This window comes from Chiloscyllium plagiosum, chromosome 21 (genome assembly GCF_004010195.1).
Source record: "Chiloscyllium plagiosum isolate BGI_BamShark_2017 chromosome 21, ASM401019v2, whole genome shotgun sequence".
NCBI lineage: Eukaryota > Metazoa > Chordata > Chondrichthyes > Orectolobiformes > Hemiscylliidae > Chiloscyllium > Chiloscyllium plagiosum.
The window spans coordinates 14771645-14787570 of record NC_057730.1 but is presented as its reverse complement, the minus strand read 5'-3'; the positions used below and the strand labels follow the sequence as shown (position 1 = coordinate 14787570).

At 37.1% G+C, this 15926-nt stretch overlaps 1 protein-coding gene across 1 annotated transcript in view; it reads right to left on the bottom strand.

The window, feature by feature from the left end:
• Positions 1–10: 10 nt before the first annotated feature.
• The window catches only part of LOC122560428, a 79575-nt gene continuing 63659 nt past the window's right edge, over positions 11–15926 (bottom strand). The window contains exons 35-47 of the mRNA XM_043711061.1: positions 15135–15229; positions 12750–12909; positions 12459–12478; positions 11508–11529; positions 11393–11420; positions 10095–10176; positions 8747–8914; positions 6651–6862; positions 5557–5651; positions 4066–4184; positions 2258–2425; positions 1181–1389; positions 11–215 (exon numbers count right to left, since the gene is read on the bottom strand). Coding sequence (XP_043566996.1) covers positions 11–215; positions 1181–1389; positions 2258–2425; positions 4066–4184; positions 5557–5651; positions 6651–6862; positions 8747–8914; positions 10095–10176; positions 11393–11420; positions 11508–11529; positions 12459–12478; positions 12750–12909; positions 15135–15229 — 1583 coding nt within the window. The remainder of the gene's footprint in view (positions 216–1180; positions 1390–2257; positions 2426–4065; positions 4185–5556; positions 5652–6650; positions 6863–8746; positions 8915–10094; positions 10177–11392; positions 11421–11507; positions 11530–12458; positions 12479–12749; positions 12910–15134; positions 15230–15926) is intronic.

Below are 15926 nucleotides of genomic sequence, written 5' to 3'. Positions count from 1 at the left end.
AGCATGACATTCAAAGAGAATTCGGTAGATAATTGAAGGGAACACATTTTACAGGCTTTGAGATGATAACTGCACACTGCAAATTACTATAATTTGCTTCCGGCACATTACCTGTTGAATTGAGTTGCTTTGAGAGATAATTTGATATCAGTTTGTAGACATTAGTGATCTGAGACATTGTTAAATCTGTGAAAACATTGTCCAGTCCTTTAATTCTGTAAGATAAAGGGTGAATGTTCAACGCTGTATTTTTGCATGAAAGACAACAAAGTAATCAGCTGCAGCCTCTGACATTTTTCAGAAGCAGAGGAGAAAGATTTTCTCTTTACTATTTATAGTGAATTTACGTAACTGTGCATGAACAACTTCTTCAACATTAGGAATATTCCTTCACTGTCATGTCTAAAATGTGGTTGTTTCTATATTTACAACATTGCAATTTAGAAATAAAGATGAAAACATTTTTGGAATTGTTACAGTGAATACATGAATATGTTGGGACTGGCAGCAACTATTAAATACTGTAACAATGACAAGGTATTAAGGCAAATAAATATTAAAACAAATTGTGGAGAATGGATGAGCCAAATTTTTTCTTGCAAAGTCGGAGTCTCTGTAAATGCACTATCCTCAGCTTCTGACTGCAAAGCTTGTCCAACATCTAAAAGGCACAAATCAGGATTATTATGATTTCTCTCCATTTGCCTGGATTAGCTCAGCTCCAAATATTCTAAACAAATGACACCATCCAAAACTAAGAAGCTTCCTTATACAGTATGTCTCCCATCACGCTTAACATTGACTCCCTCCACTGAGATACAGCAGTGTGTATATCTATAAGATGCAAGGCAACAAATGGTCAAGCCTCCTTTAGTAGCACCTTCCAAACTTGTGACTGCTACCAAAGAGAAGGACAAGGTCAGTAGCTGCATGAAAACTCCATTATCTGCAAGTTCCCCTCCAAGTCACAAACCATGCTGATATGAACCATATCAGCATTACTTCATAGTTGCTGAGTCAAAATCATGAAACTCCCACCCTTTCTACCACCCATAGATTCCAGCTGTTCAAGAAAATGACACATGATCACCTTCTCAAGTGGAAGTGGGTAACACTAGCCTTGCCAGTGATGCTCAGATCCCATGAAAATATATTTTTTAAAAATTGGCTATGCACTCACATCGCTTGGTTTGATTCACAGGATATGTTGGTCGGAATAAGAGCCAGGTCATTAGCTTTAATGCTGGGCAGCAGAAGTAGTAGGTTAGTCTGGAACCAGTCTGCATAGTCTGTGGTGTTAAATTGTGGAAACTGGGGTGTCAGCTGCTGCAAGATCTTACTCAGCATCAAGTCCCTCACTGTTTCGTTCTGAATAGCAGAAATACCCATCTGAAATAAAATGAAACCAGGTGAAAAATCATCCTAAATATTCCCTGGAAATTACTTAACATCTTAACACTAACATCTAATAATAGGCTTAAGACACATTTAAATCCATACAGAGATTACTATGCATGTAACAAATTATGGTATACAATTTAAAAAGAACAGTTTTTTTTGCAATAGGTTTCAGATTCATTTTTTCTAACATGAAAATGCCTTTTATTTCTCTCTTGCAATACTTAGTACAATACATTTAGAACAGCAGAAAAGGTTGAGGATTCATTGCGGTGTCACTATCTTCCATCAAGATGTCTAAGCGGGAGGACAACAATTTATCTTTATTTCTGCAGGATTGTCAGTGGTTTCTAAATTTCTCCTATTGCATTTATGTGATTGTGTGTCAACAAAGCAGGATGTACTTTCACATGATCTCTTTCATTGTATGGAGAAAACCATCCATCTGCTTGATGGTCCTCTTATGAAGCCATTCCCTTTTCAATGTTAGATATTTCCCTCAACACATACTTTCCAGAAGTGTGTGTTGCTGGTGCGTAGGGGTAAGAGAAGGGGGCATGGTTGAAAGTATGGGCATAAGTTAGACTTGGAGAAACTCAGCAGGTCTGGCAGCATCTGTAGACAGAGAGAAAATAGGGTATTTATATTTTAATGACATCAATAAAAAGTTGAATTAAAATACTGGAATGCCTCAAAGACCCATTAACGTTCCGTACATTTTTAGTTATATGTTTAAATTTAAATTGGTCTTTCTAGCAAGCCACTTGGATATAATTGGGCAGTTAGGGAAGACAAGAAACATACCAGTGATATTCATATTCTGAGAACAAATTATATTTTTTTAAAATTGCTAACTTACAGTTTGCGTGTCATTCACAAAATGGTTCATGTAGGTCCTCAGTTCACTAAAGCGTCTGTTTGAAAGTGTATCAAGAATCTTGTTGATATTATCAGTGTTGCTCAAAGCATTTGAGTTCACAGTCAGCTCAGATAGTTGCCTTGGAGTGAGTAAGTCCAGCACGTCAAACTAAAAGACATTTGAAGTTGTTAAATTTTTGAAATATGTACATAGGAGTAATATACATCCAAGTAGTAGTATTCACATCTGATACAAAGTTCCTATAAATTAACTGTTGAAGTTTTTTGCCTCAGGTAAATCACCCAATTATTTACAATTTACAATTATGACTACACAATTTTGCTTAATATGAAGAGTGATAAGTAGCCATCCCTGGTATCAGCATTGGGGAATGCATAAATGGCAAAATATCTGATGACTAACAAGAAAATGATCGAGAGGCTCCTATTACTCAATCTATTTTGTCACTATCACTGTCTGTTCTCTTCTAAATTCTAAATCATCCATATTCTGCAATAATAGCTGAATGTTAAAATATCATGTGGCAATCAGTGTCAATGTCAAAAATAGTACAGGTCCCAACAATGAACAGAAATATGCACAGAAGTATACGGGGAACTGTAGATGTTTAAACTGTCGACATTTAAGAATGTGGAAACCTATCACGTATTTTAAGTTATTCCAGTTTGTCGTACCACTTCACTCTTCTTATTTACAGCTTCTTCTGATACAGTGCACACGTGCCTATTATTAAGATGTAACTCAATAACTGGGATTAGCTACAAAGTTACACTGTACAGTACAGTATCAATGTGCCACATCAAGAAATGATAACATATCCACATCCACAGCCCTCCATCAGCTGAAGCTGGGCATTTCACCAAAAGGAGAAGAAGGAAAGCTAGAGGGAGAGTTTCCTAAATCTCTCCATTCTCATTAGTAATAATTTCCAAAGTGATGGACAACAGTGGCTTTTCAAGCCTAGTTTCTATCCTGTGTCCCAGCCATGGCTCTGTTGTTAGAATGCCTTTATGAGGAGATTGGGGTTCAAGACCCATTCCATTACTTGTGCACCACAAGTAGAACTGGCCCTCCAATGCAGTACTGAGGGGTTGCTGCATTGTTGAAAGTACTTTTGTGAATTAAATAGTAAATGGAACCCTCCTTGACCCTCCCATGGGACATAAGTGGCATATCTTGAAGAAGAGCAGATGAATTATCCTCAGTATCTTGGCCAATATTTAACACTCACTCAACTTCACAAAAACAGCTCTTCTGCTGGTTTTAGGAGTTTAACTTAATTTAACTTGCATGTTTCTTAAGCACCTTGAGATGTACTGTATTCACAAAAGTTACTATATAGATGCTTCTACTTGTTTAATTTGTTCAATTAACAAGAAACTCTGCTGGTATCTAAACTGGTGTGGGAGAACGCAAAAAGGCACTCTTGCAGTCGCTAAGTAAAAATCCCCGAGAAAGTTCTGGAATTCCTTTTTCTGATTTCCATGTTGAATTGCCACCCTTGCATTTGGTGGAAGAAAACATTGTTAATGGAAGAGAGATCATTTCAACAAAAGGTTGATAACCCATTTGGACTCTTACAGTGATGGAAATAACAAACAAGGGGCATTATTGGAAAACTTTGTCACGTAAACTATCAAGCCTATTGGTAAGAGGCAAGGCTTTAATAAGAGGCCAGACCTTTAATCCTGTAACTCTGAAGTTGATCAGGTAGCTAACCTGCATTTTTAAAATCAAAATTTCTTACTTAGCTTCCCAGTTTCTAGGGAAGAAAAAAAATAACTTACTCCACTGAAATTTGAATTTAGCATGGTTAAATCCTTTATTTGAACAAGTTGACCAAATCTTCCCCAGTTCTTCATCAGCCAGTCTCTGGACCCATTAGTATTGGTGATACAACCTGCACCTTTAGTTAAAGGAAGAAGATATTTTCAGTGGACTGCCTTGAACTTTGTATATACAAAGAACTTGTGACATTTTAAGCACTCAGCGCTTCAGTCAATTGTCGAAAGCAAGAAAGAGCTGTGTTTGAACATCCAGTTTAAGACTGCTACCATGAATCCTTCAACAAAATTGAGAGTCTGTTTCCAATCGCAGCATGCAAAAAGTGTGATTGAGTAGATAACTATCATTTCATTGCAAGATTTTTGTCCATTAATTTGAGTCATCTATGAACAAGCTACAATAGAAATAAAATCTAGGTGATTAATAAAGGAACTTCTAGGCAATAATATCTGAAGACTTGGAACAGTTCCAGAGATAGGTGCATCAAGACTGCTCATGCATATTACTTTTTAAATATACATTCAAAAACACATTATGAGACCATTTCATTCAAGCTTCCACGGACCATTAATCGATTGTACATTATTCGTGTAATTAGTTATATTACTTTCTGAAGTTAAGTCTAAACTATAATCAGGCAAGTCAGAAGGAGAAATTCTGAACAGTACAATCATGATACACACAGCTAAATACTTTTTTTATTACTGAGAAACCAGAGAAGTGTTGACTAAGGTTCACAACCAAGAATGCAGAGGTGAAGTGAGATAAATTAAGGATGATTTGGAGATGCCAGTTTTGGACTGGGTGTACAAAGTTAAAAATCACATAACACCTGGTTATAATCCAACTGTTTTAATTGGAAGCACTAGCTTTCAGAGCGCTGCTCCTACATCAGGTAGTTGGGTGATTTTTAACTTTATAAATTAAGGAGTTATGATTCGATGATGCCAAGCTTGAGAATTACGTACCCGAGAAAGTAGAAAAACAAGCAATCCTGGGAAAGAATGAATGGATGTAAGTGAGATGAGTATTAGTCTTACTAGAGTGGGGATACAAGAAGGAAGAAGCTGTATGTTTCATATTGATGAACAACATTTCTGAGTGCACCGACTATATTTGGACAGACACAATTAAACTGAAGATAAAGTTGTGGCAAAGAAAGATTATTTGTTGCTGGTTAAAGTTGAATGAGAAATCACCATTGAAATTTCTTAACTGTAGTTTATTAAATTTTTGTATGCGAGAGTTTTATATGAGGTCAGATCTGATAGTCCAGCCAAACATTTCCATAAATAAGAACAAACTAGAGCCAATAAAAGGAAATGGTCTCTTTGAAAAATAAGAAAAACTTATTTGTCATTAATTATATTTTACAAGATGCATATAACTTGCCAGATCTGTGAAATACACAATTTTACAACAATGTTACAGAACAATCAAATTGGTTGTAAATCCAGTTTTCTCCCATTTTGTAAGGGCCTTAACTTATTTACCTGTAGTGTTAAGGTAGATGAGGATCCACATATTTAGCACGGTATCTCTTGTTTCCTGTGGCATCTCGTTGAATTCATTATTGAGTCCTTTCATGCTAGTATGGAAAAAAGGCATTTATGGTGTCATTTAATAAGAGGTCAGATCTTTAGTTAGCATTCATCTGATTGACATGCTCAATAATCAGGTCTGATCTATACACCTCTGCTACTAATGTAAGCATTGTACTTTATTAATGTCTAAAGCTTACTTAATGCAATCTTCAGGTTAGTCTGTAAATAACTGACCAGTTTGCCCACTTGTGACCAGCAAAAAGCTGCATGAAATTAAGAATCCTATGCCTGTTGCTAGGGCTCAAATACAAACTTCAGACTCAAAGATGTAGAGACTGTACCAAGCACTCTGTCAATTTTTGCTTTGAGTGGCCTAACTGGCAACCCTTAAAGCAGCAACATAATTTTGTTTAAAAGCAGAGGCAAATAAATATTTCCTTTATGGGGTTCTAGGAGGAGCGGAATAATCCACCATAAGATCTGATCTGCTGACTGACTTAGCATTGAAGTCAACTCATTTTGCATACTCCTCTATTGTTGAGCCACAGTTCTGTGCCCTTTGCCATCTACATCGCTCCAGTGGCACTTAAAAGAAGTCCAATGCTATCAAATTTGTACTTATCTGAGGCAGACTTCAACATCCCTCCCCAATGTAACCACGTTGTGAGAAAAAATATTTAAAATGATTTCTTTCCCATACGCCATCCATCTTTCGTTCTGAAGTCAGTAATGTACGCCAGGTTGAGGTTCAATGAGAAACAATCCACTTGGGTTACAGTTTTCTGCCCATTTTTGTATATTATTCAAGCATATTACACAGTGTATCACATTAGATGAGTATTGCATTTCTCATTCACTCATAGTCAAACTTAGAACACAACCATGCTAACTGAAGTGCTGTTTCCACTATCTCAACATACATTCCAACAATATCTTATTGGCTTCCGAGAGCAAAGATAATTACACTGCGGAATGTTGTGAGCCCTGTTTATGAGTGACTACAATCAGCTGTTTAATATTGTGAGAAAGAGCAATACACTTACACAGCTTGGTAACCTTCACATGTTGTGTTCCTGATCAGAAGGCAGCTCAGCACCGACTTGGGAATACCAGCAAGAAAAGGTCTGAATCTCTCCTGGAACCATTTTGTCAAGAAATCTACATCAGTTAAGCTTCCATTGGTTTTCACAATCTCCCACAGGACGTTCATGAATGTGATCTTTGTCATCAATGGAATTTGTGGTGGGTTGAAGGTCTGTAACAAACCGTGATGTGTTTAAACTCAAAGAGTAAAGAGAATCTATTGCAGGCAAATGAAATTTCTCTTCATTTCAGAATTAAAAGAAATACAAATTATATAATCACTCAGATTAATGCAATTAACAAAATAATTTCTTAGCACCTCTACCTGATAATTTGGCTCCAAGTTACTGAAATGTTATTTTAATGCAGAAAATGAACCACTAAGACATAATACTTTCAGAATGAAAAGTCACAATGTGACTTGTTGTTTACTGAAATGGCATTTAACAGACTACAATGGACAGCATGGAAATACAGACGATATATAGTACACTTGGTGACCTATTACGGATTTTCACTAAAGACTCCATCATGCAGTCTGATGTAAGTGTGGGTATTAAGGAAATTAAAAATAAACTAATTATAAATGCTCAGAAAAGATAAAATTACTGTTTGGAAAGTGTGCTTACTGCTTACAGGGGTGCATCTATAGGTATCTAGAATTGGAATTCCACAATTATAAAGTTAATTCAAACTCTGCCATCTAAATTTTCAGTTGTGCAATTATTAAACTTCTGGAATAAAAATAGAAAACTGCTGTTGGGCCGTCAGATATGCTTTGAAGGACAAGGAATAGCATTCAGTATCCAGGATATTCAAACCCATGACTTTGTAGTTAAAGTTCATGTGGGGTATTTTCAAAGCAGGATCAGGAATCCGATGCCTGGATGAATTACGTATCCTGACATGACGCCTCAAATTTTGCGCTGCTGTTTTATAATGTAACTACTCTAATGGGGCAGGAAGTAAGATCTCTGCAAACTGGGAACTACCTACCTGGCATCAGAAGCAAAGGCAGATAGCAGCCATTTTGGAACCTGCTTCTACCTGACCAGAGAGTGCCATCAGCTCCTCAAATGGGCAGCAACTTAAAGGCAGCTCCCATCTGCAACCCAAGCAATCCATCTATCTAACCCTTCAATCACTACCATGCGGCAGAGTCTCCAGTGGTCTTAGATCTCATTGAACCAGAATGGAAGCAAATCATCCTCAATCCCAAGGAACTGCTTATGAAGCATAAAGGGGTTAAATGGAGGGTGACATGGGGAAACTGAGATATTATGCACATTGTGGTACAGGTACAAGCCTCAAAATTTTAGACATCATGAAAATAAACAAAGTACCCTTTTGTCTCAAAACGATGTTAACAACTCTGCAGTAATGTGCACCAGTCTCTTCAGCTTTGCCAAAATATCCATGTGGAAATGTTGCTTGCCACTTCCCTGATCCAAAGCAACTGGAAGGGAGCAGGTTTGGCAATCCACAGATGATTTTTTGAATGGTGAATTTTAAATCCTGTGTATACCAGATCCTGACTTCCCTAGTGACTGAATGTTCAGCTATATAAGCTGATATGGTTCCTCACTGTTTTAGGTAGCTATTTATTTCATACATTTAGAAATCTATAAATCACAGGGATCTTTCCCTAAACTTTTCTAATTATTATACATAAATGATTTGTTAAATTTTGGCAAATTAAATTGTGTTAACAAGCCCTTTGGCTATGCTGAGATGGAACACTGTCTGCATATACCAGGCCTAGAAATTTCTGTGTTTTATTTTGATCAATGCCACACCAAGAACATTTAACGATTTCAGTGTCTTGGCCAATGTTCCTACTTTAACCAACAGAACCAAAACTCAATGATTATGGGATCTTCTTTACAAAATTGTGGCTGCCCTTTTCCACTGTCACTGCACTTGGAAAAATACACCTCTTTTTCTAGAATATACAGTTATAGACTTTACAAATGCAAACTTCACTATCATTGTATGAAAATAAGTTTGTTGGCTCGTTTGCACATAGTTTTTCGTCAAATGTTTAATTATCATTTACCACATTGTTGAATTTGTCTAGTGCCTCGTTCAGGGTAGTTTTGTCCAGCTTCTGAATGAATACACCCAGCGCTATTTCATCTCGATTTTCCAAAGCCTTTGTGATAGTAAAGCATTTGAATATAGAGGTCAAGTGATCACTGGTTAGACCTGCCAGTAGTAGATTACTCTGCAAAGGAATCCATTAAAAAAAGATTAGAGCAATACATCTCAATATATTTAAATGGATGTAAAGATCCTAAATTATGGTAACCTGCCTTTAGTACAGGGTGTTGAAAAACAAAAACTAAACTAGCAGAGAACAGCACGTTGGTAGTTTGATTGTTTGGGATTTCAAATCCTTAATTCATTAATTGAATAATTTATCTGAAAAGTTTCTTGGCATGTTTCGGAGCAACATTACAAGGTGCTGTATAAATTCAATGTTTCTACTTGTTACCCATTCAATATTACAGCCGATTTCATGTGAAGGTATCATATTTGAGCGAAATCACAAGCAGCTACAAGAACTTTACAATCTCCACTAAACTCTGGAGCCAAGATTCACACAATTTTCAGGTCTTGGAACTCCAATTAGATCTGAAATGCCTTGCGGGCAAAGTAACAAACCATAGTGTTCTGCCCTTCCATCGGAATTCTATATAATCCTTTGAATAAAATATTTGTCTTATCTTCTCAAGTCATGTAATAATTCCTGCCTGAATTACTATGTGGTGAAGTATTCCAATCTTTGTCATTGAGTGCATATTTTATGCAAAACAATTGTTAATCATAAATTGATAAACTCCCATTATTTACTAAACAGCCAGTTCTTTCCAGACTTCATATATTGAAGGCATTCGTGACTTTAGAAATCTCTTAATTGTTTTCTCATTTTTGAATGGTACAACAGTATATTGGAAAAAATAGAAACAAATTCAATAAAGAACATAAAATCTAGATATCAGCGGTTAACAATACACCGTAGATGATGAGGCTAAATATTTGTCCAAATTAGATCACAAAGAAAACTACTGGTAAAACTCATGATTTTCCAAACGTATAATTTAAAGTTTGTGGCTGCCCTGATAACAGTTTTGCTTTAATTCAAAACTGCGTTGGGTGTACATTGTTGGTAAACTGACAGAATATCTCAGAAGGCAACATTTTACACTAAGACCCGAGCTCTAAGATCCCTCTTTACTCCTTTTGGAGTTGTCAAAATGTGTGACATATTGGATTCAGTGCAGTGTTTTGTTTTGTAATGCAAGTAAGTTCATTGAATTGGTACCACATTTCTCAGAAGGAGGAACATTTCTAGCAACAGACTGTCATTCTAATATAAAAGTGTGGCTTATTTTAAAGCTCACCTGAGCACATGCATATTCTGCAATGTTGAAATTACATAGTTTGGAACTGTTAACAGACATCAGAAAACTGTTCACAGCTGAACTGTTGGTGGGAGGGAAAGAAAAATTGTTATTTGAAGATATATTGCATTAAATCAATTTTTTTTAAAATGGAGAACTGTACAGCACAGTACAGGCCCTTTGGCCCTCAATGTTGTGCAACCTTTTATCCTACTCTAAGATCAAACTAACCTACATACCCTTCATTGTATTACCTTCAATGTGCTTATCCAAGAGTGGCAGATATGATGTGGAGGAGCCAGAGTTGGACTGGAGTGGACAAAGTTAAAAATCACACACCAGGTTATAGTCCAACAGGTTTATTTGGAAGCACTAGCTTTTGGAGCATCAGGTACCTGTATTATGTTCAGGTGAGAGGAAAAATATTGAAAAAAGACATAAGGGACAACTCTTTTACATATAGAGTGGTTTGGGTGTGGAATGAACTGCCAGGGAAAGGGATCAATGTAGGTACACTTACACCATTTAAAAGACATTTGGAGAGGTTTGTTGAATAGGGAAGGTTTGAAGGAATATGGGCCAAGCGCAGGCAGGTGGGACTAGTTTAGTTTGGGATTATGGCCAGCATAGACTAGTTGGACTGAAGGATCTGTTTCTGTGTTGAATGACTCTATGACTCTAAACCCATTTGATGATAGTGACGTACAATTGGCCTCAACACTAGAGAAGGAACAGCGTTCACAGAGCCCCTGCTGCTTACTATTCTCCACTGGTATTACAACGATAGGCACAGTATTACAGAAGTTAGTTAAGGGCAGGATTGGGCAAAGCTGGAACTTTCTCTATAGATGATGGTACTTCCATCATTCCATGCTTGGACTCATACTTGAAGAACAGCCATTTAGAACAGGTGCTGAACTGTGGATATCTGTAATCTAGGGTAGCTCAGCACTGAGAGTCCATGACCAATGTCTCTGCCAAACTGTGCAAACGGATGAACTTGCAGCCAGCAGGAAAATACCACACGGTGGAATAATCAGAATAATCAGCAGGCTTCTAAGATGGCTGCATTGACAGCCATTGAACAATCCCAAATGTGCTGCCCAATGTAATAAATAGAGTGCACAGAAAAGGAAAATTGATAGGGGACAAAATTTGGGTAACAATACGGACGACTTCTAACTGTGGGCTAGATTTTACAAATAGATTTCTAAAGGAACACAGGAATCAAGTTTCACAGAACAAATCAATAACTTTGATTGAAGCAATGTAGATATTGACTCTCCTCAAACACTTACCTGTTTACTGCTGCACATTCTTCTGTTTCTGATTGAAATGTAAAAGAAAAGATATTAAAATACTGGAGGTGTTTGAAGAAAATTGAACAATGAGTTTTAAATAAAATGCACTTACCATTAAATGTAGTATTGCCACACTAGCAAAAAGAAAGCATAAAAGTTAATATTTAATTTTAGTTTCACAATGCTAAAAATGAGCTACATACATCCTTGGAAACAATACATACATTTAAATATATGAATTCAACTGCATAATGTATGATTACCACATGAAAATATCATATATACATGCACACATATACCATGCAATACATTAAAATATACAATAAGAAGCTATACAGTAAATCTAAAGCAGCTAAACAAAAATAGCTGTATCAGTGTTAATGGTTAGGGTTTTCTGTTATTTCATCAATAATGTATAATAGCAACAAGCTTTATACATGTTGAATAATCATAATTAATTAATTACAATGGGTTACGTATTCCTATATTGGCTCATATTCGCATGTTGATAGTGAATTAACAATAATGGAAAAACATATACTCCATTGCAGATGCAAACTTATGGTCAGATAATTTGCACAGCACAAAACTGCAGGACTCCAACACCACAGACTGAATCGCTACAGTTTGATTTCATATCAGCGGCTGTCGAAAAACGTTCTCCTTTCTTGTGGTGCCAACTATTGTCGCTGATCAAAAAAGCAAGCCCATGAAAAGGTAGATGAAAACTAAAAGGACAAAATCTGCAATGGCACAGAACAGGCACAGATGCACCTGGATTGTCTCCCAGTGGAACAGTTTTGGCAAAGCAATCAAAAGAATAAAAAGATGGGTTTAGTGAATTTGTACCTCCAGCACAGAGATTGGCTGGGCAGAAGCATGGATTGCAAAACTCAAGTTTTGGTTACTTATCCACAATCCATGCTCTTTTGCAGCAAGGTTCAGTGTAAACTCTACAAAGGTGTTGGGTGAACCATATCAGGAATGGCTAATGAGACCTTTCTTTTCATAAACTTTCTGACACACAGCTGCATTAATGTAAACACGTTTAAATGTATCTTACCATGAAATTAAATTGAGGATCTGAAAAAAAAAGTAAAACTATCATTAAAGAAAGTATTTAAAACCCAATGGCTCAGGTGGTTGTCATTGCATCTGGTTGTCATTGCATCTGGAATTATTGATATATAGATACAAATAAAACCAAAACACACAGAAATTTTATATCTGAGAAATTATATTGAAAAGGTTGACTGTACACATATTTATGTTACACTGTATTATGTCATGAGCAGAGGAGTACAACATTAAATACTGTTTGTCCACGGATTTCTGAACTTATCAAGGCACATACCTGACGAAGGATCTGGAATTCCTCCTGTCAAGCCAACACGCCTCACTTCAGATTCCAAATGTGAGTTCACCCAGGCTAACACCACAGTTTCATTGGCTCCAGTTTGAAGAGCTTGGAGGTTAACCCCAAGCAAGCCTTTCAGTTGCTCTGCAGAAAGTTTCTAATAATAGAAAGAATATTAGCAGAATAAAACACTGACCAACACATATATAATAAACTGACCACTGAAGGGATATCTTAGATCCACCTGCGAGCGAAAAACATTGCCAGCATAAAAACTAAACTGTGAATGAACTACGTCTTTTGAAATGATGATTCATTATTTGAATAAAAGTATTCCAACAGCTTCAATCGTTACATAATTAAATGAATTTAAAACCTGAAAAAAAAACAGTGGTGGAAAGATTTTGATCACATTGGAGGCATGTGGAGGCATGTGAACTGCTAGGTGATGTCAGACCAAACTAGCATGGAGGCACGTGAACTGTTATGTCAGACCAAAGTGGCAGGTTTATACATTTTGTTCTGACTACCTAGAACTAACAGATCATACGTTCAGGGCTGCAGACACTTTAAAGATGAAATAAAAATGAAAGGTCGGGGAAATATTCAACATGTCATTCACCATCTGTGGAAATGGAGGCCTGAATTTTCCCTTTTCATGTCTCGAAGTGTGGCGGAAAGCATGTTAGCTGGTGATTAACATGCTACCCCTTACCTGTGATGTAACTTGACCTGTCACTTTGCCCATCAGGCCACTCATAGCTGATTGCCAGCCAACAGGTCAGTTTCTCACCCATTCAGACACTTTGACACTAGTGTCAGGACACCAGAAGCTACTGTTGTTGCTGGCTTGAATCAGAGTCTGGAGGTGGCTCCGAACCAGAAAGGTAGTTTTAAAATCTTTTTGTTGCAGGATTGGAGTCAGGGGAAAGGGGAATCAGAAGCAAAGGCACGACGCTGGCTTTCAATGTCTAGATTGAGACAACTGCAGACATCCCCATCATGTTCCCCCTCAAACCCAGCAGACAAGCCATTCTGATCTCTCAGCATGTAAAGTAGGCCCATTTCTCACCGAATGGAGAGGCAGCTGATTGCATAGACTATGAATTGAAGCTATTAACTGGCCATTAATTGACCACTTCAGGGGACCTTAATTTGCTGGAAATTTGGGAAGGTCACTCTTGGGCCTTCTTGCTCAAGCCAGAGGTGGCAGGGAAGGGATGAGTTTCTCTTCAGGACCAATGTGCCCAATTATTCTCCTTCTCACTATCTCCAGTGAGGGGAAAACTTTGCCCACAGATATTGCTTTAGGTCAAAATTACCTTTTATCAGAACCACCATGATGAAAGGTCACCTAAACTGGAAACATTAACTGCCTGACTTGCTTTATCATTCTTCTATTATTTCATACAGCTGTGATATTTCACATATAACATTAAATAATCATCCTGTCTTCTTGCTCCTCCCATTTTTCCTCTCTCACTCTCTGATTTTAGCTCAATTTTATTTTATTTTTCCATACTTTTGAATTTAATTTAACCCCTTCAAAACTGTATTCTTCTGATTGCTACCATCCAATATGAAGCTGGAATAAATATTCAACATTTGAATGAGGACCCACTTCCAAAAGTTTATTTTGTCCAGACTGCAGTGGTTGGAACAAGGTCAGTCAGGTAGATCTCACAGAATGTGAGTCCCCTGATTGGGGCCGCTAACCTGGTCCAATCAGGGAGCTCTGGCTGACAGATATAAACAACAGTGTCAGGTGTTCTGTTCACACTAGGAGGCAGCTCTGAGCTAGCTGGGTCAAAGTTATGTACTATGCACATGTAAATAAAAGGTGACATAGTGACTGGATTTCACAGATAACTAAAGGTCTAATCTGTGAGGTAAGACCTAGTTGAATTTATAATATAACCAGATCAATCTCTGTTGTGCCAAATCCGGAACCATTGGTCACAGTCTTGGTGGGCCGAAGGCCCTGGTCACTGTGCTTTACTGTTCTATGTTTGAGCAATCACTGATGCAATCCAGTTCCAGCATTTTGTGGGAAACTAATGCTTGTCGAACAAGCAGTTCCAAAAATTGCTAGTCATAACTGTCAATTCTGGCCCACAATAGGGGTGGGACTTATTGCAAGGGTTTCAAGAGACTACTTAATTTTTACAAGAGCACTTGACTAGCTACGCTCAGAAGAAATTGTGGTAAGGTGCTGGGCAGAAGCCAGAGAGCACTAATATTTCTTATAATTGAGGGAATGGATGTTGAAAACCACATAACAAGTATTTGCTTCACACAACTGAGCATGATTAGAGTCAAAAAGTATAAAATAGATTGCTAATGTAGAAACCATAGCCATTCTTAAATGATTACTGTACATACTGCTACTTCTTCAGGATTCAGCTTTATGAAGGTGGCAAAGTCCATGTTGACATCATTATTGGCAAGAAACTCCAGATCAGATGCTCTGGCACCATCTTAAGAAAACAGACACACTCATTTATCAAAGAGCAGTAATTTTCTCCTAGTACTTAGCACCACCCATTATTTGTGAATTATTTTCACAATAAGAAAATATGGGCATTTTCATCATCTTGACATTTTCTGCCGTTAAAATGCAACACTGCTTAGAGATATTGCAGAACAACCTGATGTAAATATTCATGTCCTGTTAAAAGCCTGAATTTCATAAATCAAATACTGATTATAACCCATTTAAGTGGATTTTTCCCTGCATTAACATTGCTTGAAAACTCTGCACTATTGTGCCCAAGCTATTTATTGATTATTTTTCAAACTTAAATTCTATCCCAATATCTCTCAAACTGCACAATTCTGTTTCCTTGCTTTGCATGTCACTTTCAGGTCATATTCACCTGAAAATAAAAATTTTTAAAACTTCACCGGTTAAGTGTACCAACCAGACCTGAGGGCGTCAGGGAGATTTTGATTGCTGGTGTTAATTTATAATTGGATGCTTGAATAAATATTTCCTCAGATGTCCAGCCACACAGCTGGTTATGTAGCTCATTCTATTGAAGAAATGTAATTCTCTCTGCTTGCACACAGTGAAAATAAAGAAATTTTCAGTCTCCACCACTGCTTCTGGTGGAGATTAGGTGTCTGTCATTGTTTGGCAGAATCTTCCTGCATCAATTCTAAGCAGTGTTCTAT